This window comes from Hemitrygon akajei, chromosome 10 (genome assembly GCF_048418815.1).
Source record: "Hemitrygon akajei chromosome 10, sHemAka1.3, whole genome shotgun sequence".
NCBI lineage: Eukaryota > Metazoa > Chordata > Chondrichthyes > Myliobatiformes > Dasyatidae > Hemitrygon > Hemitrygon akajei.
This window is the reverse complement of record NC_133133.1, coordinates 164,456,687-164,484,624: the sequence shown is the minus strand read 5'-3', so window position 1 is coordinate 164,484,624 and position 27,938 is coordinate 164,456,687. Positions and strand designations below refer to the sequence as shown.

At 38.5% G+C, this 27,938-nt stretch overlaps 1 protein-coding gene across 1 annotated transcript in view; it reads right to left on the bottom strand.

Moving 5' to 3' along the window:
• Positions 1-26,919, bottom strand: part of otogl (otogelin-like) — a 165,150-nt gene extending 138,231 nt beyond the window's left edge. Inside the window, exons 1-16 of the mRNA XM_073057619.1 lie at positions 26,907-26,919; positions 25,083-25,199; positions 24,509-24,554; positions 24,306-24,354; positions 20,478-20,538; positions 12,833-12,931; positions 12,355-12,509; positions 12,144-12,265; positions 9,484-9,689; positions 7,503-7,630; positions 5,295-5,401; positions 5,073-5,179; positions 3,555-3,680; positions 1,385-1,493; positions 1,082-1,128; positions 454-599 (exon numbers count right to left, since the gene is read on the bottom strand). Of these exons, the coding sequence (XP_072913720.1) occupies positions 454-599; positions 1,082-1,128; positions 1,385-1,493; positions 3,555-3,680; positions 5,073-5,179; positions 5,295-5,401; positions 7,503-7,630; positions 9,484-9,689; positions 12,144-12,265; positions 12,355-12,509; positions 12,833-12,931; positions 20,478-20,538; positions 24,306-24,354; positions 24,509-24,554; positions 25,083-25,199; positions 26,907-26,919 (1,638 nt within the window). The remainder of the gene's footprint in view (positions 1-453; positions 600-1,081; positions 1,129-1,384; positions 1,494-3,554; positions 3,681-5,072; positions 5,180-5,294; positions 5,402-7,502; positions 7,631-9,483; positions 9,690-12,143; positions 12,266-12,354; positions 12,510-12,832; positions 12,932-20,477; positions 20,539-24,305; positions 24,355-24,508; positions 24,555-25,082; positions 25,200-26,906) is intronic.
• Positions 26,920-27,938: the final 1,019 nt, after the last annotated feature.

Below are 27,938 nucleotides of genomic sequence, written 5' to 3'. Positions count from 1 at the left end.
TTTTAATGAACCAAATGTTATTTTTTTCAAAGTATTCATAAAATGCTACGTTCTTAGTTTGTTTGGAATGTTTTAATTTCCTGCCTAAAGGTTTCAAAAACATTCATGCCAACAAAAGTATATTTAGAAATATGGTCACCCTGAGCCAACAGCTCAAGTTATTTAACTACAAATTAATTCAGTTTAAAGTTATTTGAAATAGATGACAGCTTTGGTGTCTTGGAAGTTACCAACTGACCAGATTACAAAGTACTTTTGTGAAACTGAAGACTCCATTGCAAAACATATAATAACTACCTGGCTTGTTAGTGGTCATTTTACATAGCACGATTGTACTCTCGTATTTCCTACAGTAAAGGTAGGAAAGAATACAGAAGGAATTTCAATATTACAAGAATTTTTAACACTACATTTAAAACTTTTCGATCATGTAAAAAAAAATTATTGTGTTACCTGACCACAAGGTGTATTTTGTAATGTCACGGTAAACTGGTTACTTCTGTGGCTCTTTGCAAAGATGTACTGACAAGTGCCAAGAAAGGTAAAAATCCGACCATCAAAGGTGGTAAAATGCATGTCTCCTGTGACTGAGCATTCAGCTGGAAGAAAGGAGTGTTTGTTACGTTCTCAATTTGGAATCTCAAGTCTTTCATATCCTCAAGCTACTCCAAAGCTTCTTACAACTAATGAATAATTTGAGTGAATCATAGACAAGAGTCTGAAGACCACCAAATCCCCAAACACAACTGAAGCCTTTACTTCAGCTCTTCCACAGCTTTTTGATTTAATATTCAATCCCAAAGAAGCAGTTCATTATTATTGCTCTGGATTGTTAGCAGAAATGACATGATCAACTTCTGGAGAGAGAAATTTCAGAGTTGGTGGGAGTGCTACTAAGAAACCAAACTAATACTTAAGAAAAATAATTTTCCTTCAATATCAGATTTGATAAGATAGTTTAAATTTATTGCTCATTATTAATCCACCTGATTAGACAATTTGGTAACTTATTCTAAAGTGGAATGTTTTGTCAACATGTTAGAAGATAATCAAACACATTATATCACAGGAAACATGTTACCTGGGCAATCGCTGTCTGTACAATTCCAAACACCACCTCTGCAAACACTGTAAATATTAAACAGGTTTTGTTAACATTTAGTGATTATATATGATTACAGTATATAAATGTACAAAATAATCTCATGATTTACTTTAATAAATATAGAGAAAAATATTTAATGACCTTAAAAACAATTAAGCATAAATCAATAGAAAAGTTGATACATATCTAAAAGGAAAAATCATGTTGCAATTTTTCATTTTTACCATTCCTCAAAATATACTTAACACCAGTATGTTAGTCCTCTGTGCAGTAACATACCACATATTGCAACCCTCTTGTAAATGCGATCCAATAGGATAGACTATGCCATGGAATACACATGGACAATTAGATACTGATATACACGTTCCATTCTCCAGGACAAGTCCTAAACAAAATTAGAAAAGAACACACAAAATAATTATTGCCTTAATTTGATGACATGGATACAATTGCAAAATCTGCAGGAACTTCCATGTGCTGAAGAGATTGTACAAGCATTAGTAATGATCTTTCAAGAAACACTAGATTCTGGAACCATTCTGTAGGATTGGAAAATTGCAAATGTAACTCTACTCATTAAGAAGTGGGGGGACAGGAAATTACAAGCCAGATAGCCTGCCTTCAGTGGTTCAGAAGATGTTGGAGTCCATTATTAAGGATATGGTTTCAGGGTGCTTGGAAGTGTATGATAAAGTAGGCCAAAGTTAGCATGGTTTCCTTAAGGGGCAATCTTGCCTGATATCTTTCAGGAAATAATGGGCAGAGAAGACAAAAGAGAGTCAGCGAATGTTGTTTACTTGAATTTTCAGAAGGCCTTTGACAAGGTGCTGCACATGAGGCTGCTTACAAGGTAAGAACTCATGGCACTGTAGGAAAGATACTAGGATGGTTCAAAGATTGGCTGATTGGCAGGAGGCAAAGAGTCAGCGTAAAGGGAGCCTATTCAGGTTGGCTGTTGCTGACAAGTGTGTGTTCTGTAGGGGTCAGTAATGGGAGCACTTCTTTTCACCTTATATGTCAACAATTCGGATGATGGATTTATGGCTTTGTGACCAAGTTTACAGATGATGGAAAGATAGATGGAGGGGCAGGTAGTATTGAAGAAGTAGAGAGTCTGCAGAAGGACTTGGACAGAATTGGAGAATGAGCAAACTGGCAAATGGAATATGGTGTAGGGAAATGTATAATCATGCATTTTGATATAAGGAATAAAGGCATAAACTGTTTTCTAAATGAAGTAACAAAAAACAGAGATGCAAATTGACTTGCCAGTCCTTTTAAGGATTCCTCAAAGGTTAACTTGCAGGTTGAGTCGATGGCAAGGAAGGCAATTACAATGTTGGCATTGATTTCAAGAGGTCTAGTATATAAGAGCAAAGATGTGAGGGTGAAACTTTATAAGGCATTGGCCAGACTGCACTTGGAGTACGGTGAACAGTTTTGGGTCCCTTATCTACAAAAAGATGTGCTAGCATTGGAGAAATTCCAGAGGAGGTTCATGAAAATTGTTCTGGGAATGAAAGGGTTAACATATGAGGAGTGTTTTATGACTCTGGGCCTGTACTCACTGGAGTTTAAAGTAAATGAGGAGTCATCTCATTGAAACCCATCATACATTGAAAGGTCTGGACAGTGTGGATGTGTAGAGGATGTTTCCTATAGTGGGGGAGCCTAGGACCACCAGAGGGCACAGCCTCAGAATGGAGAGATGTCCGTTTAGAACAGAGATAAGAGGGAATATCTTTAGTCGGGAGGCGGCGAATCTGTGGAATTCATTGCCGCAAATGGTTGTGGAGAAAGTCATTGAGTATAATTAAAGCAGTTTGATAGGTTCCTGGTCCAGTCCGAAAGGCAGAAATTTCCAATGGTACGTTGGTCATTCTGAGAACCTAATCCATTCTGAGGGCAACTTAATTCAATTTGAACACCATTGGAACTTGGTGCTGATTTTGACCAAATAACACCTAAAACAGATCAATCCAATTTACTGGAATGTCTGTAAACCTCTGTGTATTTTTAACACTTTAAATATTCATGCTTGTGTTAATCACATTTTTGAACATCTAGAGTGGTATTAATGGCCTAAAGTGAAGGCAAATCTAGAGTTTCTTTCTGGTAGTGATGAAGCAACTGAACCACTGACACCAAGTAACTGATGCTGCATTTTCAGTGACACACAAAAACTAAAAGAAATAAATACAGTTAGCTGATATAAACATCGTATTACACTGCTAATCTGAATTTTGTCTCACAACTTCTCTTATGGTGAGTTTATCTAGGCTTTTGAATGAATTTGGAGAGCAGCAAAATTATGCAAAATCAAAGTGTCTCTCTCCCAGATTCAATACTAGTAAGGTGCTATCACTCTTGGCCAGGGATCACTCATGACAATAAAAAACAGAATCTTTTTACTTAATTGACATTTTTAAAAAGGGAATGTTCTTACCATCAGGGCAATAACATCCATCCAGGCAGTGTAAGCTACTCCCCAAGCACTCCTTTTCAAATGTACAAGTTGGTGGACAACAGCTAATACAGTCACGATGAACAAAACTATCTTCACACTGGTCGACTGAAATAAAGTAAAAATTCAACGCAAAAGTTTTGATGCAGCATAACTTATAGAAAATAGAAATTGGTAATATGCAGAGGATGATGCAATGCCTTATGCTGACATTACATACATCATCAGTTAAAAATTACATCCTGTCAGCTGTAAGTCGCAGTATTGCAATTAAAACGGTACATGGTTTTTCTAAATTTTCTCTTCATTATAGAAATATATTCTACCTAGATGAAATATTAATCAGTCTTTACCATAGACAATAGTGTTATTTTGTAAATCTGTTTCCCACTCTTCAAGTAACAGGACAATATCATGCTCCACGTTTGGAATGAAAAGGATTTCCGATACTATTACAATGGTAGATCACTTTCATAAAATATTCAAAAATGCAATGAAGCAACTGGGGAAGTTTGTTTTTCAAGCTCTTGTTATAGACTGATCTGTATTACATTGCTAAGTTATTGTGACGTTATTACCAAGCAGGCACCCATGTCCTACTATATCATATTGTGTCCATACACCAGGATACAGACATGACGGTATATATTAAAGCTGCAAATCAGATCTTCACCATTACTTGGCAAACTCCTTACAGGCAGCAGCAGGAATTGAACCTGGGTCACAGTTACTGGGAAGTGTCGTGCTACGTTCTTTCATGGGGTGCCACAAACCCCACAAATTTAAGTCTGACCATTCCCACAGACTGACAACACACTCCCTCACAACTAAAGCATATCCAAGAAAGTGCTGCTAAATGTCTCAAGTGACTAACTTCTGTACTGCATTAAATGGTCTAACAAAATCTACGGTACTTGGTTTACACATAAAGCAAAAAAAAAAATCCTTGCTGTGTATTTTTCTGGAATGTTCACTGAGAGATCATATTATATCATCATCATCACTACATGCCGCGTCATATGACATGGGCAATCATGGTCTATCACCATGTTCGTTCTTGTCAAATTCTACACAAGCAGTTTGTTGGTGCCTTCTTCTGAGCAGTTTCTTCACAAGGTGAGTGACCTCAGCCATTATCAATACTCTTCAGAGATTGTCCGCCTGGCGTCAGTGGTCACATAATCAGGGCTTGTGATATGAACCAGATGCTCATATGACCATCCACCTCCTGCCCCCACAGCTTCATGTGACCCTGATCTTATTAAGCCACGGGTCAGATGGTGGATGTTCACATGAGCAGCTGGTCCAATGAGAAGCTACTAGTTTGGAGGGGGTAAGCAGGTGTTTCACATTGCCCAAAGGTGACCTGCAGGCTAGCGGAGGGAAGGAGCACCTTACTCCTCCTTTGGTAGAGACATATCTCCATGCCACCACCCATGTTATACAAGCATGGTTTAAAAGTCATACGCAGTTGTATGTAAAACAATAAAATTAACTTACTACAAGCAGGAAAATCATCTCTCCAGTCTGCAATGGGGTAGCCTGCATGAGAACATGCCCTGGCATACTCCTTTAACGCACGACAATGAGTTTCAGAATCATCTAACCTGTTCAAAGGAACAGTAAACCTCCTTAACATGCAGCATATAGCATATTAGCTTACACATGTAACTTTTTTATTCAATTAACCGTAATAAATTTAGTTACACTTTGATTACTTACTCGCACAGATCATTAATACAACTGGCGACATACGAATTAGGCTGAACATTTTCACGACAAGTGAAAAAAGGGAAACCCAGTAGAGCTTCACATTTTGCAATGATATCCTGAAATAAATTGAAAAGAATCACATTGAATAACTATTCTGCACTATTTTTCCAAAACGTTTGTACAGGAATAAAGGTTATAATCATGAACACCTAGTTGACAAGTCAACTATGATTAGGCTGCAACTGTCAATTGTAAAATGCAAAGCAAATCAGCGTACGGTGCTAAATTCTTCCTTATGCTTTCTTATAGAGTCCTGAAGGAGGGTCTCAGCCTGAAACCTCGACTCTTTATTCACTTCCACAGATGCTGCCCGACCTGCTGAGTTCCTCCAGCATTTTGTGTGTTGCTTTGGATTTCCAGCGCCTGCAGAATTTCTCGTGTGTGTGTCTTCCTGATACTTTTAACTTTATTTTAATAAGATTAAAGCATTCCCATTTGGTAATTCAATCTTAAGCTAATGACATAGAGAGCATTACTTTGTCACTTTGTGCCCCGTTGGCTGGCTAGGCAGGCATCGTACTCTGAATGCATAATATTAAAATTAGAGCCAAGGTCAATTGTTGATGTTGTTCCATTCGGCGCCTTGTGGTGCATCAGGTCACAACCTTGCCATTTCTTTAGCATTTTATCTGATTTTTACGAGACCGAGTTGCTACCTCAACGCTCAACCCAGTATGGATGGAAAGCAAGCAAAGAGCTGGCCAGATTCGAACCCACGATCCACTCGCCCTGAAATCCAGTGTGGATGCTACTACACCGCCAGCCGACTAAGGTCAATTCGGTGTAGAAACTATTCAAAGAGCTGAATAGCTTCTATAGATGTATAGCGGAGAGTATATTGACCGGCTGCATCACAGCCTGATAGAGAATCAACAATTTGACAAGCAGTAGTGGAAACATCCCAGCCTATCATGGGTAAAGCTCTCCCAGCCAAAGAGCACATCTACATGAAATGCTGTTGCAGGGAAGTAGCATCCATCATCAGAGACCCCCACCACCCAGGTCATGCTCTCTGCTCACTGCTGCCAACAGGAAGAAGGTACAAGAGCTTCAGGACTCTCACCACCAGGTTCAGGAAAAGTTACTACTCCTCAACCATCAGGCTCTTGAACAAAAGGGAATAACTTCACTTGTCCCATCATTGAAATGTTCTCACAATCTGTGGACTCGCTTTCAAGGATGCTTCATCTCAAGTTCTCAATATTTATTGCTTATTTATTTTATTATTATTATTATTACTATTTCTTCTCTTTTTATTTACTCGGTTTGTTGCCTTCTGCACTGTGGTTGAACACCCTCACTGGACAGTTTTTTCATTGATTCTGTTATGCTTATCATTCTATAGATTTATTGAGTATTCCCGCAAGAAAATGAACCTCAGGGTTGTATATGGTGGTATATATGTACTTTGATAATAAAATTTACTTTGATCCATTTTCCACATCAGAAGGTTTGACCCTCAAACAAAACTCATTGCCTATCAAATTAACTCTGACCCTTTCTGTTACAATAGGTTTAATGTGGTACTTTTCTAGCTTTCTGTATCTGTGTCATCCCAGTAGATCTATATTAATCTCATAAAGAACATACAATATTAGAAACATAGAAAATAGGTGCAGGAGTAGGCCATTCAGCCCTTCGAGCCTGCACTGCCATTCAGTATGATCATGGCTGATCATCCAACTCAGAACCCTGTACCTGCATTCTCTCCATACCCCCTGATCCCTTTAGCCACAAGGGCCATATCTAACTTCCTCTTAAATATAGCCAATGAACTGGCCTCAACTGTTTCCTGTGGCAGAGAATTCCACAGATTCACCACTCTCTGTGTGAAGAAGTTTTTCCTCATCTCCGTCCTAAAAGGCTTCCCCTTTATCCTTAAACTGTGACCTCTCGTTCTGGACTTCCCCAACATCGGAAACAATCTTCCTGCATCTAGCATGTCCTATCCTTTTAGAATTTTATTCTTTCTATAATAGAAACCCCAGTGTATTATTTGAACCCAATGCCGGAATTGAACTATAAGCTACAGAATCATGAATAATTCTAGTACAGAACACATTTCAGTATTTAGATACCATATTTCAATGCAGTATTATAATATTCAGGATTGCAGAGGTCCTAAATGTTTGTAAAAGTAATTCAGACTGCACTAACATTAATTGTTGCTCCTTTAAACCGGCATGGACTAGGGAAATCAAGTGGAACAGATTCACATGGGGAATCGAAAGGAGACTGTGACATCCAGCTGTTTCCAAAGACTGCAATATCCTCAGTCAGCATACCTGTAGAAACGACAGGTGTATCTTCATAAGGTTAATACAATATATTACATTTTATTGTCTGAAGTATCACTGCAAAAATTGATGCGTACTCACTTCCACCCAAGTCCTAACTTCTGTAAGAAAATGTCATATACACAAAATTAATCAGTGCTAAAAAATCAGAAAACAACATACAAACCATCACAAGCAAAGGGCTAGTGGGCAGAAAAATACTAAATATAAAGATGAGCATTTAGAGGCATGGACTTATAGAAAAGTACAGCACAAAAGCAGGCATTTCAGCCCATCTAGTCTGTGCGGAACCATTAAAACTGCCTACTCCCATCAACCTTCACTGGGACCATAGCCCTCCATACCCCTACCATCCATGTACCTCTCCAAACTTTCTTGCCATTATACTCAAAGTACTCTAGCCGTTGATAAAATTGCACGACTCTATGAATTCTATAGACCTTAGTTTGCACATAACAAGGTTATTTAATTTGCTACCAACACCTAAACTTATATAAACTTAAAAAGCACTGCAAATACACAACTGACATTAAATCAAATATCTCCATCTTCAAATAAATCTATAATGCAAAAATAAAATGGATATTTATATAAGGCATATTGTTCAATGCCACACCAGATACACTGCCTTTGTTAGTTTCAATATTGAGTATATCTACATTCAGAAAGGTAAGTTACAAGTTAGATATTCAGACCATTATCCTTGATCTTATCAACACTCTCAGGCGACCAGGCACAGAAATTCCCAGACACATCTCAAAGACAAGCAAGGATATTCCTTTGTTATTCATCCAAATGTTTATTCTGCAACCAATTTAGCTAAAATAGATAACCTGGACATGCATCTCATTATCCTCTGGGAATGTTCCTGCACAGAAAATTTTGACTCACATTTCCCCATTTTATGACATTGATGACACCTTAGCTGCTTCAATTCCTAGGATGGATTGAGATAGTCAGAGGTTGTTAAGGCCACATACAAATAGAAAATCTTTCCTTCCAGATTCCTGCAGATTGATTAGAACTGTTCTGCTAAGCAGAGACTTTAAGAACATGTTTCTAATTCACCTGCCAAGTGATCCATTTAATAGTACACTTGTTCATATCTAAATTCAAACAGTATGCTGCATGACACTTGAATGAGATTTTTATTTCTACATGGCCTGTGATCACATCTGACTACTTATATTGGACGCTTTACTAGAAATCTGAGATGCGGGTTTACAGTAAGAACAAAGTGAAGATTTAAAAGTTTTTCATTGTGCTGCTCTCAAAGTCAACACATTTTATGAGCAGTCAATCTCACAATGTTCAAATTCAGTTGTATTATGATTCAAGCCATTTTTAATGGGCTTCACAATCAGAGAGTTGAATACCTTGAAAAAAAATAACCTTTCTATTCAGGGGTTCCCAACCTTCTTTTATGCCATGGACCCTAACCATTAACCGTGGTGTCTGTGGACCCCAGGTTGAGAACCACTGTTTCTATTAATGTTGGACATCTTGATGCCTGATCTTGAGAATCCAGGTTGAGAATGCAGGTATTCTCCTGCACTTTTCCCATATCCCGAGATCAAAACCTTAATCCGTCCATCAGGATATGTTCTGCTTCAATGCAGAAAGGAAACATTTACTAGTTGTTCTAGCCATATTTTATTTTGGCCAAAAAAAAAGGAATGAAGATTAAAAATTTGCTTAAAGTTCAAGTCTTCTGTTTCTGCAAATTTCTTAAGAAGCCACTTAAGAGCAATCACATGTTCAATGTTAATCTTCTGTGAAGAGACTGTGGATGGAGTGTGCGTTTTAAGAAAAGGAAACCATAACCAGCAAGGAATACTTACTATAGCTTGTATTGAGATCATCAGACATATCTCCATTGTAATTACCACATAGACCACAGGGTTTGCCATTGTGTTTCTCTGTAAGCTTGATATAAACACCAGAGAGCCCATCCCATGCCAAGGAAAATCCAAATGTTGTCTTAACAAGTATGTAATCAGCCAGGCGCTCAAAGAATGCATGTCCAATCGTCTGAGGCAAGGGCAATCTGAAAGAAAGGCAACGGTAAATAAATAAAAATGCTAATTAATTTTAGTGACTAATGGAATTAGAAAATACTTAACTTGTCTAAAGTCACATTCAATAAAATCTAAACACGAGGAAATCTGCACGAGGAATTCAAGCAACACACACACAAAATGCTGGTGGAATGCAGCAGGCCAGGCAGCATCTATAGGAAGAAGTACAGTCGACGTTTCAGGCTGAGGTCAACTGTACTTCTTCCTATAGATGCTGCCTGGCCTGCTGTGTTCCACCAGCATTTTGCGTTTAATAAAATCTGCTTCTTTTTATCTATATCATGAATTATCCAATCACTGATCCCTGTATCACCGGATATCAGCCTACTGTACCAGGTATATATCAAATCCAATTGATGAGCAATCTATGTCCCTGTATCCAAGTGATCTATCTCGAAATGATGAATAATTAAGGTCTATTGATGGCTTATCATTTATAATATATTGTCAGTGTAGTTCATGTACAGTATGATGAACTTCAATCCTGAGAATGTGTAAGTCATTCAGGATGCTTGCAATGATAAAATCCTTGAAATTATACAAAAGCTACAAATGGTGATGAGATCCAAAACTATTAAATCCTAGACTAACATATTTATTCCTTAATGAGATATAATTTCTGTGGCCTCAGTGCTCTTTTTTTGGAACAGGATGAATGATAACTGAATTTTTGGATCAAATTTCCGGCCCTCTGAAACTCAGTATGTATTGAGGGGACAAAGCACAACATTAATGGATCGGTTGGCATGGTTAAGCAGAACCACAATATTATGGTCTGTTGGAGCTTCTATCTGATCCAAACATGAGGAAAGGTAACAAGACTGGGGATGGGTGCAGTGGGGCTAAATATTTGGGAGCAAAGACAAGAAGGGTGTTACAAAAGGAGGCTAACAGAATAAGGGATTGGAGGGAAGAGAGAGGAGACTAAGCTCCCAAGATAGAATTTCTCGGCAACTACAGTCCTGTGCAAAAGTCTTAGCCACGTATACGTATATAGCTAGAGTGCCTAAGACTTTTGCACAATACTGTATTTGGAGTGGAGAACAAGCTTGTAAATCTGGCGGGAGCAAAGGACATTGGGAATGGTGAGGGTAGAGTGCAGGAGGGGTGTGGGACAAGTGGCAGAGAAGGAATGCCAGGGACAGGGGTTGGCACAGTTACAGACACACCCAGCCCAAAGACACCAAGCAAGGTTATTTGATTCCATACAATTAGTTTATTGATCATAATTCTGCTGAGCTTCCTACTCCTTCCCTCTTCCCTTCCCATTTTCTCAACCATGAGTCCCTTCTCCCTGCCCTTTCCCACTCTCCATCCACAGTGGAGACATTTCAGAATCAGGTTTATTATCACTCACTTATGTCATGAAATTCGTTTCTTTTTGTGGCAGCAACACATTGCAGTACACGAAATTACTACAGTACTATAGTCTTAGCATCTTAGCTATATATATGTGCCTAAGACTTTTGCACAGTACCGTATGTTACAACATTTTTAAGTTCAATTAATATTGTAGCATGAGGCTACTCTACCGTTACTGAAGAAATTAAACAAATATTTTGAAACTAACCTAAATCAACATAACAAGCATCAAATAGTGAAATAAATTACAAATGACCTGATCCACTGTAACATTATATTTAGTGAGACAACTTTACCCATGAAATATTTATCTTTATAGCCTTTCTATCAGTCCATTGTTCTGTAATGTAGTAAGTATAACTGACATTTTCCATGTAAGATAGAGGAAATTCTGTTAATGTTGGGCTTTGTGTCTGTCACCAAAGACGAGACAAAAAATTCTTTCAAAACTGCAAATGTAATTGGAATGCCAAGTCATACTTATTTGCACCATTTTAGCAGATTACAATAGACCTCTGCCTGGTAAATGGGACTGCAGTCCTTCCAAAGTCTCCAATAAATAAATGTATTTCTAAACAGAAGATCATAGCAAACAAAAGGAAAAGCCAAGTGGCTCCTCAACCTTCCCTTGACATTCCTCAAAGCATGGAATGGTTCATAGTAACACAAGTGGTTAAGTTATGAAAACAAAAACTTCTGAGAAAAACTCAACAGGCCTAAAAGCATTTCTGGAAAGAGTAAAAGTCCTGATGAAGGCTCTCAGCCCAAAACATTGACTGTTTATTTGTTTTCATAGATGCTGCCTGGCCTACTGACTTCCTCCCATTTCTAGCATCTGCAGCTTCTCTGGTTTTCTTTAAATGGCCAAGTTACTGGACAAATATTTAGAAAACTGACTCTTGATCTTTGGACAATGTATTTCAGAAGAGGAAATTTCCTTCCTTACCAATTTATAGCATACAATATGGTCACATTGAGTGTGTTGCAATTTTATTTTATTTCATATTTGCACAGCAGAAATCTATTTTTCTCAAGGAGTTATGCTTTTGTAAGAATTGTACCTGGTTCTTCCTTTTGTAACTGAATGACCAAGAATAGTTATTTCTTCTTCATTTGGGAAAAATAAGCTTAAAGCCCTGGAGCAAGAGTAATGTGAAGATGTGCACTCTGCATTGTTGTGTATCTGAATAAAAAGAAGCAAAACAATAAGATAAATGGAACTATGTGACAAGATATGCAAGTAATTGTTCAATAGACTCAGATACATCTTACCTCCACCATATACTGAGGCTCTGTTCTCCTACAGTCTTTTGCAAGAATATAAGAGCATTTCCCAGGAAAATAAAAATAGAGACCATCGAAAGTTTCAAAATGATATTGGCCCCAGGACTTGCATATTCCTTCTCTGTCTTCTCCAAGATTTGGAACTAAGGAAACACAAATTGAAAAGTTTGATTATAAGCAAATATAGCTGTGGCTGAAAAGGGAATTCTGCCCCAGTTGTCTGATTTATGCAATCTTTTACTTTATGGAGTGAATAACTTTCCCAAATTCAAATAGTTAATTCAGATGCACTCATTAAATATACAGGTAAATAACATAAATCCTGTATTTTATATATAAAACAACTTGACACTATTATAACTGGCGTGAAGAATTAGAATAGAATATTGTAATTAAAGGAGACTTTCTTGTGTTTCAAGAAATTGTAAATATTCTGGCTTTTCTGCAAAATATACTTTGCACTGACCTGTCTGACAACGACTTCCATTGGCCTGGCGCTCAGTGCAGTCACATGTATCATCCCCACTGCAAAAGCCACCATTGAGACAATCACGTGAACAAACACCTGGAAGTCCAAAGAATTGTTCATTTAGCAGAAATGGTCAAAAATACCAAAAAATTAGGTACAACATAACATCCCAAATTATTTAACTGTTTTTAAGAAAGTACTTAAAGAGTTTGGCAATTCAAATAGCATCTATGTAAGGAGAAACTTGAGCACTCTTTCGGAAAATGCCAGGAACATAGTTCAGGACTTGGCCCTCTGCCTTTTCCGCCATCTAATGAAGAAATGGCTGATGTAACAAAATGCCATAAATAAAGATACGCTCATATCCTTTATTAGGTTGGTTAACACAAATGTACGAGTTTCAGAGTTAAAATTAGCAATTCCATAATACCATAAGACTATAAAATCTAGGAGCAGAATTGGGCCATTTGGCCTATCGAGTCTGTTCCACAATTTCATCATGGCCGATCCAATTTTCCTCTCAGCCCCTGTCTCCTCTCTCCCCATATCCCTTCATGCCCTGACCAGTTAAGAACCAATCAACCTCTGCCTTAAATATACATAAAGACTTGACCTCCACAGCTGCATGTGACAAAGAATTCTACAGATTCACTACTTTCTGGCTAAAGAAATTCCTCCTCATCTCCATTCTAAAAGAAAGCCCTTCTATTCTGAGGTTGTGTCCTCTGAGACTCTCCCACCTTAGGAAAAATCATCTCCAGATCCACTCTATCAAGGCCTTTCACCATTCAATAGGTTTCAATGAGATCACCCCTCTTTCTTCTGAATTCTAGTGAATACAGGCCCAAAGCCGTCAAACATTCCTCATATGACAAGCCATTCAATCCTGGAATCATTTTCGTGAACCTCCTTTGAACCCTCTTCAGTTTCAGCAGATCCTTTCTAAGGGGCCCAAAACTGCTTTATAAAGTCTCAACATTACATCCTTGATTTTATATTCTACTCCTCTTGAAATGAACACTAACATTGCATTTCCCTTCTTTACCACAGACTCAACCTGCAAATTAATCTTTAGGGAATCCTGCACAAGGACTCCCAAGTCCCTTTGCACCTCAGTTCTTTTGTATTTTCTCTCCATTTAAAAACTAGTCAACCTTCTCATTTCTTCTACCAAAGTGCATTGACCATATACTTCCTGGCACTGTATTCCATCTGCTATTTCTTTGGCCGTTCTCCTCATCTGTCGAAGTCTTTCTGTAGCCTCTCTACTTTCTCAAAACTACCTGTCGCTCCACCTACCTTCATATCGTCTGCAAACTTTGCAACAAAGCCTTCAAATCCATCATCCAAGTCATTGACATACAATATAAAAAGAATCGGTTACAACACAGACCCCTGTGGAACACCATTAGTCACCGGTAGCCAAACAGAAAAGGCTCCCTTTATTCCCACTCTTTGCCTCCTATCAATCAGCTACTGCTTTATCCACATTAGACTCTTTGCTGTAATAACGTGGGCTTGTATCTTGTTATGCAGCCTCGTGTGTGGCAGTTTGTCATGGGCTTTCTGAAAATCCAAGTACACAACATCAATCGATTCTCCTTTGTATACCCTGCTTGCTGTTTCCAACAGATTTGTCAGGCTAGATTCTTCCTTGAGGAAACTGTGGTGATGACAGCCTATTTTATCATGTATCTCCAAGCACCCTGAGACCTCATCCTTGATAATCAATTCTAACATCTTCCCAAACACTGAGTTAGACTAACTGGCCTACAGTTTCCTTTCTTCTGTCTCTCTCCCTTCTTGAAGATTGGAGTGACATTTGCAATTTTCCAGTCTTCCAGAAACATTCCAGAATCTACTGATTCCTGAAAGATCACTCCTAATACCTCCATAATCTCTTCAGCCACCTCTTTTAGAACCCTGGGGTGTACACCATCTCATCCAGGTGACTTTTTACCTTCAGTCCTTTTAGTTTCCCCAAGAACCTTCTTGCTAGTAATGTCAACTTCACACAGTTAATGACCCCGACAGCTGGAACTTTCATCATACTGCTAGTGTTTTCCACAGTGAAGAATGATGCAAAAATACTTATTCAGTCATCTGCCATTTTCTTGTCCATCATTACTACCTCTCCATCATTGTTTTCCAGTCGTTCAATATCCACTCTCACCTCTCTTTTATGCTTTATGTATCTGAAGAAACTTTTGGTATCTTTAATATTATTGGCTAACTTACTTTCATATTCCATCTTTACCTTCTTAACGACTTTTATTGCCTTCTGTTGGTTTTTAAAAGCTTCCCAATCCTCTAACTTCCCACTAATTTTTGCTCTGTTATTTGCCTACTTTTTGGCTTTTATGCTGGCTTTGATTCCTTTGTTAGCTGTGGTTATGCCATCTTTCCTTTAGAATACTTCTTCCTTTTTGGGATGTATATATCCTGTGCCTTCCGAATTGCTTCCAGAAATTCCAGCCATTGCTACTCTGCCATCATCCCTGCCAATGTTCTTTTCCAATTAATTCTGGCCAACTCCTCTCTCATGCCTCTGTAATTCCCTTTACTCCACTGTAATACTGAAACATCTGTCTTTGGATTCTCCTTCTCAAATTTCATGGTAAATTCAATGATATTATGATCACTTGTTCCCAAGAGTTCTTTTACCTTAAGCTCTCTAATCAATTCTAGTCCATTGCACAACACCCAATCCACACCAGCTGATCCCCTAGTGGACTCAACCACGAGCTGCTCTAAAAATTCATTTCATAGGCACTCTAACTCAAGAAGTTCCCCCATCTGTAATCCAGCACCAACCTGATTTTCCCAATGTACCTGCATATTGAAATCCCCCATGACTACTGTAACATTGCCCTTTTGGCATGCATTTCTATTTCCCATGGTAATTTGTAACAGCCTTACTACTATTTGGGGTGTCTATACAACTCCCATTAGGGTCTTTTTACCCTTGCAGTTCCTTAGCTCTATCCACAATGAATCAGTACCTCTGACCCCTCTTTCTAATGATTTGATTTCATTTTTTACCAACAGAGTAACACCGTCCCCTCTGCCTTCCTGCCTGTCCTTTCGATACAATGTGCATCCCTGGACATTAAGCTGCTAGCTATAATCTTCTTTTAGTCATGATTCAGTGATGCCTACAATGTCATACCTGCCAATCTGCAACTGTGCTACAACTTCATTTACCTTAGTCCGTATACTGCGCACATTCAAATATAACAGCTTTTGTCCGGTATTCACTTTTCAATTTTGTCCACTTTTTACATTGCAACTCATCCTGTTGACTGAATTTTTCCCGATTACCAGCCTCTCTTCACTACACATTGCCTCTGTTGTAAACCTGCTACCTCATCTTCAGCACTAGCTTCCACCTTTCCTAAGATATCTTTTGCATTGAAATATAAGCAGTTCAGGACACTAGTCACACCATGCTCAACCTTTCAATTCCTACCTTTGTCTGAGGTCTTACTAACATCTGCCTCCACAACCTCTCCACTAACTGTTCTGGCACTCTGGCTCCCATCCCCTTGCAACTCTAGTTTAAACCCCACCAAGCAGTATTAACAAGTCTTCCTGCTAGGATGTTAGTCCTCCTTTAGTTCAGGGGGAAACTGTTCCTTCTGTACAGATCGCACCTTCCCTGGAAGAGAGCCCAATGATCCAAAAGTCTTACGGGATCCCTCCTACTCTAACTCCATATATTAAACTACATAATCCCTCTTTGTAGCCTCACTAGCACGTGGCACTTGTAGCAATCCACCTGTCTCTTGTGTCTCCATCAATATGCACTGCAGCTTGCCAAAGACTCTTTCAAACATCTATCATCCTTTGCATGCAAGTTTGTTGAACTGCTACCCTAATCTCCTCAACCAAAATTGTTTCTTTCTATGTACCTGGCAGTTTATTGTATTGTCTTGGCAATGTTAATTGTCACAAAAATTTTCTTAAACCTATAGATGGCTACCCCAGTTGACGTCATCTGCAATTTAACCGTTGGGTCCTGGTATAGTCCTGGTAATTCTGCTCCACCTTTACAATAATTCGAAGTTGTAGTACATCTCTGGAGAAGTAAGTTCCTACATAATGCAATGCACCTCAGGGGTGTTATGATAAGAGGCTCTCCAGAAGAGACTGAATAAATTAAGTTTGGAATGAAATGTAACCCTGACAGAGAATTAAGGGTTATCTGTATCAGGGATATTTCCTTTGCGCTATCCTCTCTCTCCACAATGTAAAACTCACTTATTTTCTCACTTTTCCTCGGATATGAACTTTATTTCTCCATCCACAGATACTGCCTAAACCTTCTGAGAATTTCCAGCATTTTCCATTTTAAATCCAAACTTTCAGCTCCTTGAGAATTTTTTGATTTTCAAAATGGACTTCCTTTGCCAGTTGTGTATCACAAGCAGGCTTTGGATATTTTGTGTGTTCCGAAGGAAACTGATAGATGATAGGGGGCCAAGGAGTGTTATAATAATATTTTTGGTTACTCAATGCTTTCTCTAGGTCTGGAGTCTAGAGTTATGTTAGTTAAAAAGTTAAAGTCTGTCCCTGAGCCTCTGTGGTTCATCAGGCCGGTGCTTATGCTGGTTTCCGTGGCATGAAGCGACTGAGAGTACGAGACTCCCCCCCACCCCACCCCCCCCCCCCCCCCCAGATAGGACACCAGTCTATCGCGATGTTAACCCCCAGCAGTTTGCCGGTACCCATTTTCAGCTGGGTGGACTGGAGCAATGTGTGCTTAAGTGTCTTGCTCAAGGATACAACACGCTGCCTTGGCTGGGGCTCAAACTCACAACCTTCAGATCACTAGTCCAACGCCTTAACCACTTGGCCTCACGCCACCTAGACTTATACAATTCCTTTGTCATGGCTGCATCACATGGGAGCTCCTGTATATCAGTGTAATTCAGGGCAAATATATCTGCCTTGTTTTCATCTCAGTTACCTTTAGTTCACTATTTAAACTGGAGCCAAGTAGCAGATAGGGAAGGGTAAGGTTACAAAGATACTTTGCACCCCAATGATATGGGGTCTTACGATTTGCTCAGTAGTCATGGAGAGATACTGTGACTGAAAATGAGGTAATGGAACAAGAGAGCTTGGTAACTGTCTAGAGCGTTTGAGGTTCTGATGAGATTGAGTGAGGCAAGGTATTAACCATCTGCAAAGAGGAAGCAAACAAATATATGTGGTGACACAAGAGAATGCAGATGCTGTTGGCTTGTGTACAACTGAAGCCAGTAGCAACAGTGAGGAGAGTACTTTGCAGACCAAACGAATGAACCAAGCTCTTTGACAAGACCAATGTAGTCTACAAAACCCAATGCAGTGACTGCAGCAAATAGTTTGTCAGCCAAACTAGGAGGGAACTATCCACAAGGATTCATGAGCATCAACTGGATGTAAAGCAGCATGACAAACTCTCCCTGGTCTCTACCCATAAGGATCAAGAGGGGCACAAATTCGACTCAGCATCAGATACATTATGCAAGAGAATACCTAGAAGCATGTTTTTCTGTAAACAAATCTATAAACGAACATATAGACCTTGACCCTATTTATGAGCCAATGCGGGGCAAAATTTCAGACCACAACGCACGAAGTTCACCACACAACCAATCAGCAACAAGATTTCCTCCCCACATCACAATTGAGTTTCCAAAATGACGTCCAATCAGCTGATTGAAAAGTATGTAAAGGCCAATCATTCGGCGGACACACTACAGTCAACAGTGCACTGATGATGTCTCCTCACATGGTGATGAAACGTTTGCAAGTAAATTGCCAAGATCCGAGAACAACTCAACTCGTTTTGAAATAAGGCCCTTCATCTGGATTCATAGTAGGGGATAGCGTTGTGCAGGGTTTAATACTGTTCCCCAAACATACAGCAGAAGTATTGTAGATTGTATTACATGCCTGGATCTAAGCTTTGGGATATTTCCTCTGGGTTCGAGCAGCTTTGAACAGGACGTGGGGAGGATCCAGTAATTATAGTGCATACTGTTCAGTGGGAGCTACTCCACTGAGACAATCCACATCTCAATCTTTCTGGTACCAGAGATGTAGTGAATAGCTAGGGAAGTGGAGAGGATTTTAAACTAAATAGAGGGAACAATGAATCAAAGTTTCTAAGCTGTTGTAAATCAAACAGGAGTGACAATGCTGGAGTGAAAGGTATTAATATAACAAAGAGACAGAGATGAATGCAAATTTAATAGTAAATATGGATGTGAGGCTAGATGTTAGAACAATAATGAAATGTCAAAATTAAAGGTTCTGTAACTGAGGGCACAGAATTCAAAATAAAACTGATGAAAGGTATGTACAAATTTAACCTGAGAGCTTTATAAAGACAATGTTACAAGATGACATTGATTAGGAGCTGAATATATGAAATTAAAGAAGGACATAAAATTATTTAAATGTGGTGGAATGACTCTGCCCGTTCATTATGCCATTTGCATGCCAAAGAGAGGTGACCAAAATTCAGGAGACAAGGATCTAGAAGTGGTTTCAGATATATTAAAGGTAAGTCACTTGCAGGAATGATTCAGGCTACTTAACAATAAGCACAGGAGATTCTGCAAATGCTGGAAATCCAAAGCAACTTACACAAAATACTGGAGGAACTCAGTAGATCAGGCAGCATTTTTGGATATAAATAAGCAGTTGATGTTTCAGGCAGAGACCCTTCATCAGGACTGAGAAGGAAGAGGAAAGACAGCAGAATATACTGGGGGGGGGGGGGGGAGAAGGGAAGGAGGCTTGCTGAAAGGTGATAGTTGAAGCCAGTTGGGTGGCAAAGGTCAAAGGCCGAAGAAGGAATCTATTAGGAGAGAAGAGTGGACAGAATAAATGTTGCATTCAGTTTGAAGTAGCAAAGAATAGGTTCAAAACATTTAAAAAGGACAATTATGAGGGCATGAAAACAAAGCTAGCTGAAGTAAGCTGGCAGTTTAGTTCAATGGACCATTTGGTCAAAATGCACTAGTAGACACTGAGAGGATCTTTCAGAATATACACATAAAATAGATACATTCGATTGGTGAAACAGTTTTGAGCAGCTAAGTAACTTACTCCTCTTCCTAATTTATAGGTTCATACAAAGCAGTGTTGAATCTAGAGCTGAATTTGGCTCATACATTTGATCATATAAGCAGAATTATATCTGCTGCAGATTACATTCAAGAATGAAAACATTTGGAAGCAAGTTACCTCTTCACCACAAAACAATTAAACACACAGATACCTGATCACCTCAACGAGTTTCAACAAGGCAGTTATCTGAGGCTGCTGCTCACAAACTTCCAAACTAATTAGCATCACTAGTATCTTGAACCATAATCTTGAATCAGTCATATTTAAAAATGATAGATCCTTATTAATATTATCAATGCTTTAAGGAAAAAGTACTTTGGTGATAACTGGCCTCAGTCAATACAAATCTTTACAAATATGTCAGTACTTGAAGACAAAGGGATTTGACAACTCTGAATTGGGTTTACATTCATTTTGAGATACCAATAATGGCTCAAATTATCACTTTCTGCTGCAAATCATCAATGTTCTAAAGGGTGAGAAATAACAGTACAATAATTACTGATTTCTGTCATACCTTCAGAGTATGTAGAATTGTGTGTTAAACTTGTCTGTTGCACAACAGATGCACTATAATCCTGTAAGGTATATAAAACACATTGTTAATTAAAGATCAATAGAAGCAATCTTAACCTGTGCCACCTGTACAGCAATAATTATCACTCAACAAAGAAACCTGATTCAACTCTTTCATGAAAGGCCCACATCTCCATACGTTTAAAATGGTCTGCAAAATGATTGATTCTTGGCAGTTTAAAATTTTAATTCCAATTAATAACCAATTTATAACAAATACTCCTGATGAAGGACAGTAGATTTGATTTGTACTACAATGCTCTGAAGCTCCATTAGTAAATTTACAATTACATCGAAGAAGAAGTCATCACTAACTCTCATGGCAAATAAAACATTATTCAAATAATAATACTGTAAATGAAGGAATCCTAAAATATAAAATTAAAATAGAAGCCAGATCAGCAGTAGATCTGAACATGAAGGAATTAAGACAGGTCAACAATTCAAGTACAATCAGTTTTAATAAATAACTTGGTGTACCATATCATGAACCTAATTCTGCTCAGTTAGACTATTGGACATTCACAGAATTTTCAACTTTATTTCTGATCTCTTTCATATATCTTTAACAACATCTACATAATCGTTATCACTACATGCCTCCACAGTTAAGAACAAAGAAAAAAATCTTTTCAGATTTTTCTCATTCAATTAGAGATCCATTGCGATAAGAGCCAAGTTACATCCAGCTCCTAGAGATGTTTTGAAAGGGTGCTTCAAAAAGAGAGAATTTGTGCCAACAACTTTTTCCACCTAAGTTTGCCTTCTTCCAGTCTGCCTCTTATTCTTCAAAATGCTCAGAGCATAAACAAGGCACCAGCTGTAGTGAAATACTGAACACTCTCAGCTACCTTCCCTGTAATAAGACCATAACATATAGGAGCAGAAGTAGACCATTTGGCCTATCGACTCTGCTCAGACATTCAGTCATAGGCTGATCCAATTCTTCTAGTCTTCCCCACTCCCCTACCTTCTCCCCATATCCATTGATGCCCTAGCTAATCAAGAACCTATCTATCTCTGCCTTAAATACACCCAATGACCCTACACAGCCACTCCTGGCAACAAATTCCACAGATTTACCACCCTCTGAATAAAGTAATTTCTCCGCATCTCTGCTCTAAATGGATGTCCTTCAATCTTGAAGCCATGCCCTCTTGTCCTAGACTCCATACCATGGGAAATAACTTTGCCATATCTAATAACATTCAGAATGTTTCTATGAGATCCCCCCTCATTCTCCTGAACTCCAGGGAATACAGCCCAAGAGCTGCCAGACATTCCTCATACTACTGTATACTACCTCATACTACCTTTTCATTCCTGGAATCATTCTCATATCTTTCAATTCCTGGAATCATCCTCGTAATACATCATGTTAGATCTGCTTCACAAGTTAGAATGGACAAACTTGCAAAAACAGGATTTGCTGCTCAAGGTTGAGAGTAACAAAGAACAAAATTTAGGGAAACTAGAAGATTAACTAACTGAAGAAGAGAGTATTTGGACACAAATACAAGAAAATCTGCAGATGCTGGAAATTCAAGCATCACAGACAAAATGCTGGAGGAGCTCAGCAGGCCAGACAGCATCTATGGAAAAGAGTATATTCAATGTTTTGGGCCAAGACCCTTCATCAGGTCCTGTTTACTCTTTTCCATAGATGCTGCCTAACCTGCTGAGTTCATCCAGCATTGTATGTGTGTTGCTAAGAGAGTAATAGGCTTGGATAATTCTAATAGCCCTCTCAGATACAATGAGGTTCAGAATGACCTGGGTAAATTAACCTTAGAATAAATGAATGCCATTGTGAAACGTTCTGAAACAAAATATATGAAATGAAGTTGAAATAGTCATGTCTATTTTCTTGCTTCTTGAACCAAGAGTATTCCTTTGAAGTTCAAAGTTCAAAGTATGTATACCATAAGCTACCTTGAGATTTGTCTCCTTACAGGCAGCCACAAAACAAGGAACCCCAATAGACCCCACTAAAAAAAAAGACCACCAAACACAGAATGTGCAGAAAAAAGACAAATCACACACACAGTCATGTAAACAATGTACAGATCCATGATTGAATACAACACTAATTATTTTCTGCTGATAATTGTAGGTGTGTAAAGCACGCCAGGTTCCCATCTATAGTCATTGGCGCTGTCTGTTTGCACTCCTCAGTCGGAGCCAGAACATCACAATCTTGGAGGTAATAGGTTCACATCATTCCTTCACTCCTTCTGCCTGGTGAAAAGCCTATGCTAGATTTAATGCAGATGGCTTGGAGCAGGAGATGCTGGTATTGTTGGGTAAGAATAGCACACATTATCTGAAAGTCAGATTGGAGGAAAAGACAAGCTATGCAGAAAATTAGTGAATATTACAGAGAGCAGGCATGAGTCCATGCTTCCTCCATGCATGCTCAAGAATAATTTCCATTTATACGCAGCCATTTTTATTCTAAGATGCTTCACCTGGAAATGCTACCAAGACCTAAGATATTAAAAGCTTCATTTTGAGGACTATCACAGGGGATATAGAGGCAGTGGCAGAAGTTTTCAGGGAAAAGGGGGAAATGAGTAACAGTGGAAGAGAATTCCAGACTTTATAGCTGAATGCATGGCTGCAAATGGTAGACCAAATGATGCAAAGATACATCGTAGGATGTCAGAACTGGAAGAATGTAGAATTCTCAGTATTTTACTGTTACAGAGCAACAAAAGGAGAAGCCACAGAGAATTTTTAATAGGAAGATGGAAGTTTAAAACTGCAATTTTAGGGGAATGGTAGCTATTGTAGGTCAATAAAGTGGGAATATAATAAGTGAATGGAATTTCAAATTGGCATTGGAAGTGGGCTACACACTTTTTAATGAATTCAAGTTTATCGACTATGGAAGAGATCAGGCCAGCTGGGAGAGGTTTGGAATAGTGAAGTCTGTAGATAGCAACAGAGAGAATATTTCAGTATCAGGTGGACTGGGGCAGGAACACTGATATAAAAGAGATTAAAGTGGACAATTAACATTACACAATGAGGATTCAGATGCAGAACTAGTGCGAGATACAAACAATGAATGGCATGGAGCTATAATCCTGAGGGCCAGTTCATTAGTAGTATGTGTTACAAGATGAATGATGTTACAGCATGCAACAGTTTTAAACTATTGTGCTCAGACAACTAATGGATCATAACATCATCTTCAAAGTTAAGTATTCTGCTTAATGCAATCTTTTGGGCCATACACTACTAACAGAGCACTGACATGGCACTCAGAATGAAAGAAGCTTAAATTTCTTATTAATTACAGTAATGGCATTGTCATTACAGATCACATTATATAAAACAATAATTGTTATCTTTAAAATGTTTTGCAATTTAAAAAATAAGTTCCAATAATAATTACAATAAGTGCAACTTCATTTTTATTTTTACAGCTTTGTCTTTATTGTTAACTTTCCGTACCCATGCCTTTTATAACTCCCAGAACCCTTTACGTCTCCTCTTACGACCATTAATCCCTCCGAGTCAATTAAGGTTCTGTAACTTACATTCGTTTATAAATTAGTTTTAATGTTGGCATTTTATCAAATGAAGATGATATTTGATTTCAGATAGCATTTCCAAAATTGCAGAAAACTGGTATCTAAACATTATTAAAAATGCCTGCCTAAGCACAGTATTGAAACTTCATCTTTTAAAGCTTTTATTGCCTCAAGCTGCACAAAGAGTTCATTGTCACGACAGAATTACTTTAGAGTTCATTTTAGCATACCTCTACCGCAAGGAGATTCCGTTTCTGGAGAACTGCATCAAATCTGCTCCTGTGAGAAAAGAACCGCATCAATACGTCAAATCCTTCTCCAAAAATATGTGATACCTGACTTGGCGAACAGAGGGTCAGAATAGAACAATATCACATTCTGCGATTTGATTCCACTTCAGTTATTCTTAAAATTAAACAGCTTTATGACTTGCCTTCTTGATCGGTTTTGCCCACGAAATGAGGTTTCACAATGAGATCCTATTAGAAAGATACGAAATACTTGATTAAGTCCCTTCTGGGTGTGTAGAATACAGTAAATCGCGTTGAATACCTGTTAAATTGCAAAGTCTTAAACGCTAAACCTGCATTTAGACACAAGAGAGTTTTTTTTAATAAAACTAGACCGTAACAGTTTTATAACGGAAACAATTTGCACTGCAATACCACCATTACTTGTTGATATTTACGAAGTTTCAGACTTAGAATAGGTGCACTTGTTTCAAGATGCATCCTTGTAGATATCTCTAAACATCCGTTAACATCGTTTATACACTTCCACATTAAATCAAATATTTTGCGATTGACATTTAATAAAAGCAAGCAAAAGGAAAATAAAACCAGGTGCGAATACGTAATAACTTGGTTTTCCAGTAATTAAATTCGTTTCCTTCGCGCTCTGTATTTTAACAATATCCGCTTTAACGCATTCCCCTTTATAATCAAACAATTCTCCTCGAAAAAAAATGGCTGGCTTCGAAAGATCCTGTAACATACTTACGTGCTTACCTTGAAATAACTGAAGGAATGAGTAAAGCACTAACACACTCCACGGTAACATTAATTTAAGTTTCCGAGCAATGTTCATCTCAATGGATCTGTGCTGTGAACGAAGAACGATTCGTTCTAATCAAACGGAATTACAATGTCATGTTAGACCAATAGGTTTACAAAATGTTAGGTTTTTTCCCCCCCCCCCCCGAACAGAAAAGGCAAGCTATCAGTTACGATGAAATGTTCAGCTCCGTGTGGCGACGTTCCGCTACGCCTGGGGGTTCATTAATTATGCGTCCCTGAACAATGCAGGTTTGTTGCTGGAGGCAGCCGGCGGAGTGACTTTGTAAATGCTGCAGTTCAGCTTAGTTTACTAAAGTTACTCAACTAAATATCTATTTTTAAAAAACTTTGTTTGGTCACCAGAGATGAAAACCAAAATACTAATCGATATTATCTATTGGGGTTTCGTGTAATAATCAGCCGAACCTCTTCTTATGTCGAGTTCAAAATTTCCAAACTCATGAACGGACAGCAAATTACAGTGCTGGAACAGTTTTGGAATCAGAATCCTACGGATACAGCAGCACTTCTGTGCTTAGAGTCTGGGTGTCCTTAGCCTTGGCGAATCAGGGAGCATAGAGCTCGCGTCTAATATTTTCCCCTTTCTCAACAATAAACGGCAAAAGTAAATCGACAAGTATGGCCAATATACATTCTGCAGCATCATTCGTACACTTTTGTTTTGGGTGGGTGGGGTGATCTGGTAACTCCTGGAACAGAGACGCGTTTCCCTGTTTTATCTGAGCCGCATTTTAAAGTTCCTAATTATGCATTGAAAGTATGGAAGTAACGCCAGTTAATGGAACTAGTCAAGAAGGCACTGAATAGCAATTAAACTGTGCTACTTCAGACTCTAGTGCGTTTTATTGTAAGAATGACACATTGCATTGATGTTACATCAAAGACCTGTAGTTATATAACACACTGGATCATTTGATTTGGAACTGCAAGGTTCTATTTGAATATCACTGTCTCTGAAGAGTTAACTAATGATTTACACCCACCGGTCTCCTTGGAATCCAGTACCTGAACATATCTCAATAATGTCAGAATCAGAATCAGGTTTATTATCAGCTGCATGTGATGCAAAATTTGTTAACTTAGCAGTAGCAGTTCAATATAATACATAACAGAGCAGAGAGAAAAAATAGAAAATAATAATATATAAGTAAATTAATTACAGTATACATATATTGAGTAGATTTTTTAAAAACGTACAAAAAACAGAAATACTGTATATTAAAAAAGTGAGGTATTGTCCAAAGCTTCAATGTCTATTTAGGAATCGGATGGCAGAGGGGAAGAAGCTGTTCCTGAATCAGTGAGTGTGTGCCTTCAGGCTTCTGTATCTCCTACCTGATGGTAACAGTGAGAAAAGGACATGTCCTGGGTGCTGGAGGTCCTTAATAATGGATGCTGCGTTTTTGAGATACCGCTCCCTGAAGATGTTCTGGATGGCTTGTAGGCTAGTGCCCAAGATGGGGCTGACTAGATTTTACAACCCTCTGCAGCTTCTTTCAGTCCTGTGCAGTAGTAGCCCCACCATACCAGACAGTGACACAGCCTGTCAGAATGCTCTCCACGGTACATCTATAGAAGTTTTTGAGTGCATTTGTTGACATGCCAAATCTCTTCAAACTCCTAATGAAGTGTAGCCACTGTCTTGCCTTCTTGTCACACAATATCAGCAACTGTTGTCCCTCATCCTCTGGCTTCTCTCCTGAACCCAATTTTGCATCCAGTTTACCAATCTGCTTTGTCTTCCTGGGATTTTACCTTTTGGATCCATGTGCAACCTTATGAAAGGCCTCGCTGAAGTTCAGGTAGACTGCATCAGCTGTATTACCCAAAACAAGACATTTACAATATTCAAAATCTTAAAACTCAAGTTGTTTCTGAAAGTCTTCTCTATCTCCTGTATTATCTCAATCATCGTTAACAATATTTATTTTGCTAGAGATAGTTTAAAGTTATTATAATTATTTTCATTTAAATAAGAGAACAGAAGAGCATAAAGAATAGGAGCAGGCAATTTGATCATGGCTTGTCTACCCCAGGCTTCAACTCTTATTCTCCAGTTTATCAAAGTTCTCAGTACCCTGACCTTTCATAAATGTATCTGTTTCCACTTTAAATACACCCTACTAGTAGTCTAGACCCGAAACTCTTGCAGGGTAGAGAATTCCAGATATTCAGCAACCTCTTTAAGAAATTCCTACCCACCTCAATTTTAAATGACTGCCCCTAATCTTGTAACTATGACCCCTCATTCAATATTTTTCTGTTGGTAGAAACATCTCAATATCTGCCTTGTCCTGCCCCATCAATTTTTTTTATTTCTATAAAATCACCCCTCATTCTCCTAAACTCCAAAGAATTTCTTTAGCTAGTTGTGAATAGGGAGGGAAAAGAATCACTTGTCCCAGGTATTAGCCAATTATTGGACTTCTTTTGGATTGCCTTCAATGCCAATACATCCTTTCTTGTATAGGAGAACCAAAGCTGTGCTCCAGCTGAGCCCTTATCAGTACCTGATGCAAATGACACGTATCACTATATAGCTGACCTTTAGAAATACATGTGACAAATAAAACCAATCTTTAGTCTTTAACCTACAGTATATGCTACTTGCCTTCCAGGTCGCTTGCTGCAACCGCCTTCCGTTTTTAATGATGCGCAAGAGCATCATTCTATACTACATTTATCTGCCTTCTTCATTTAGATTATAGCCTGCCTTTAGATTCTTCTTACAAAAAATGTGTGACCTCAGACTTCTTTACATTGAACTCCATTTGCCAACCTCATTCA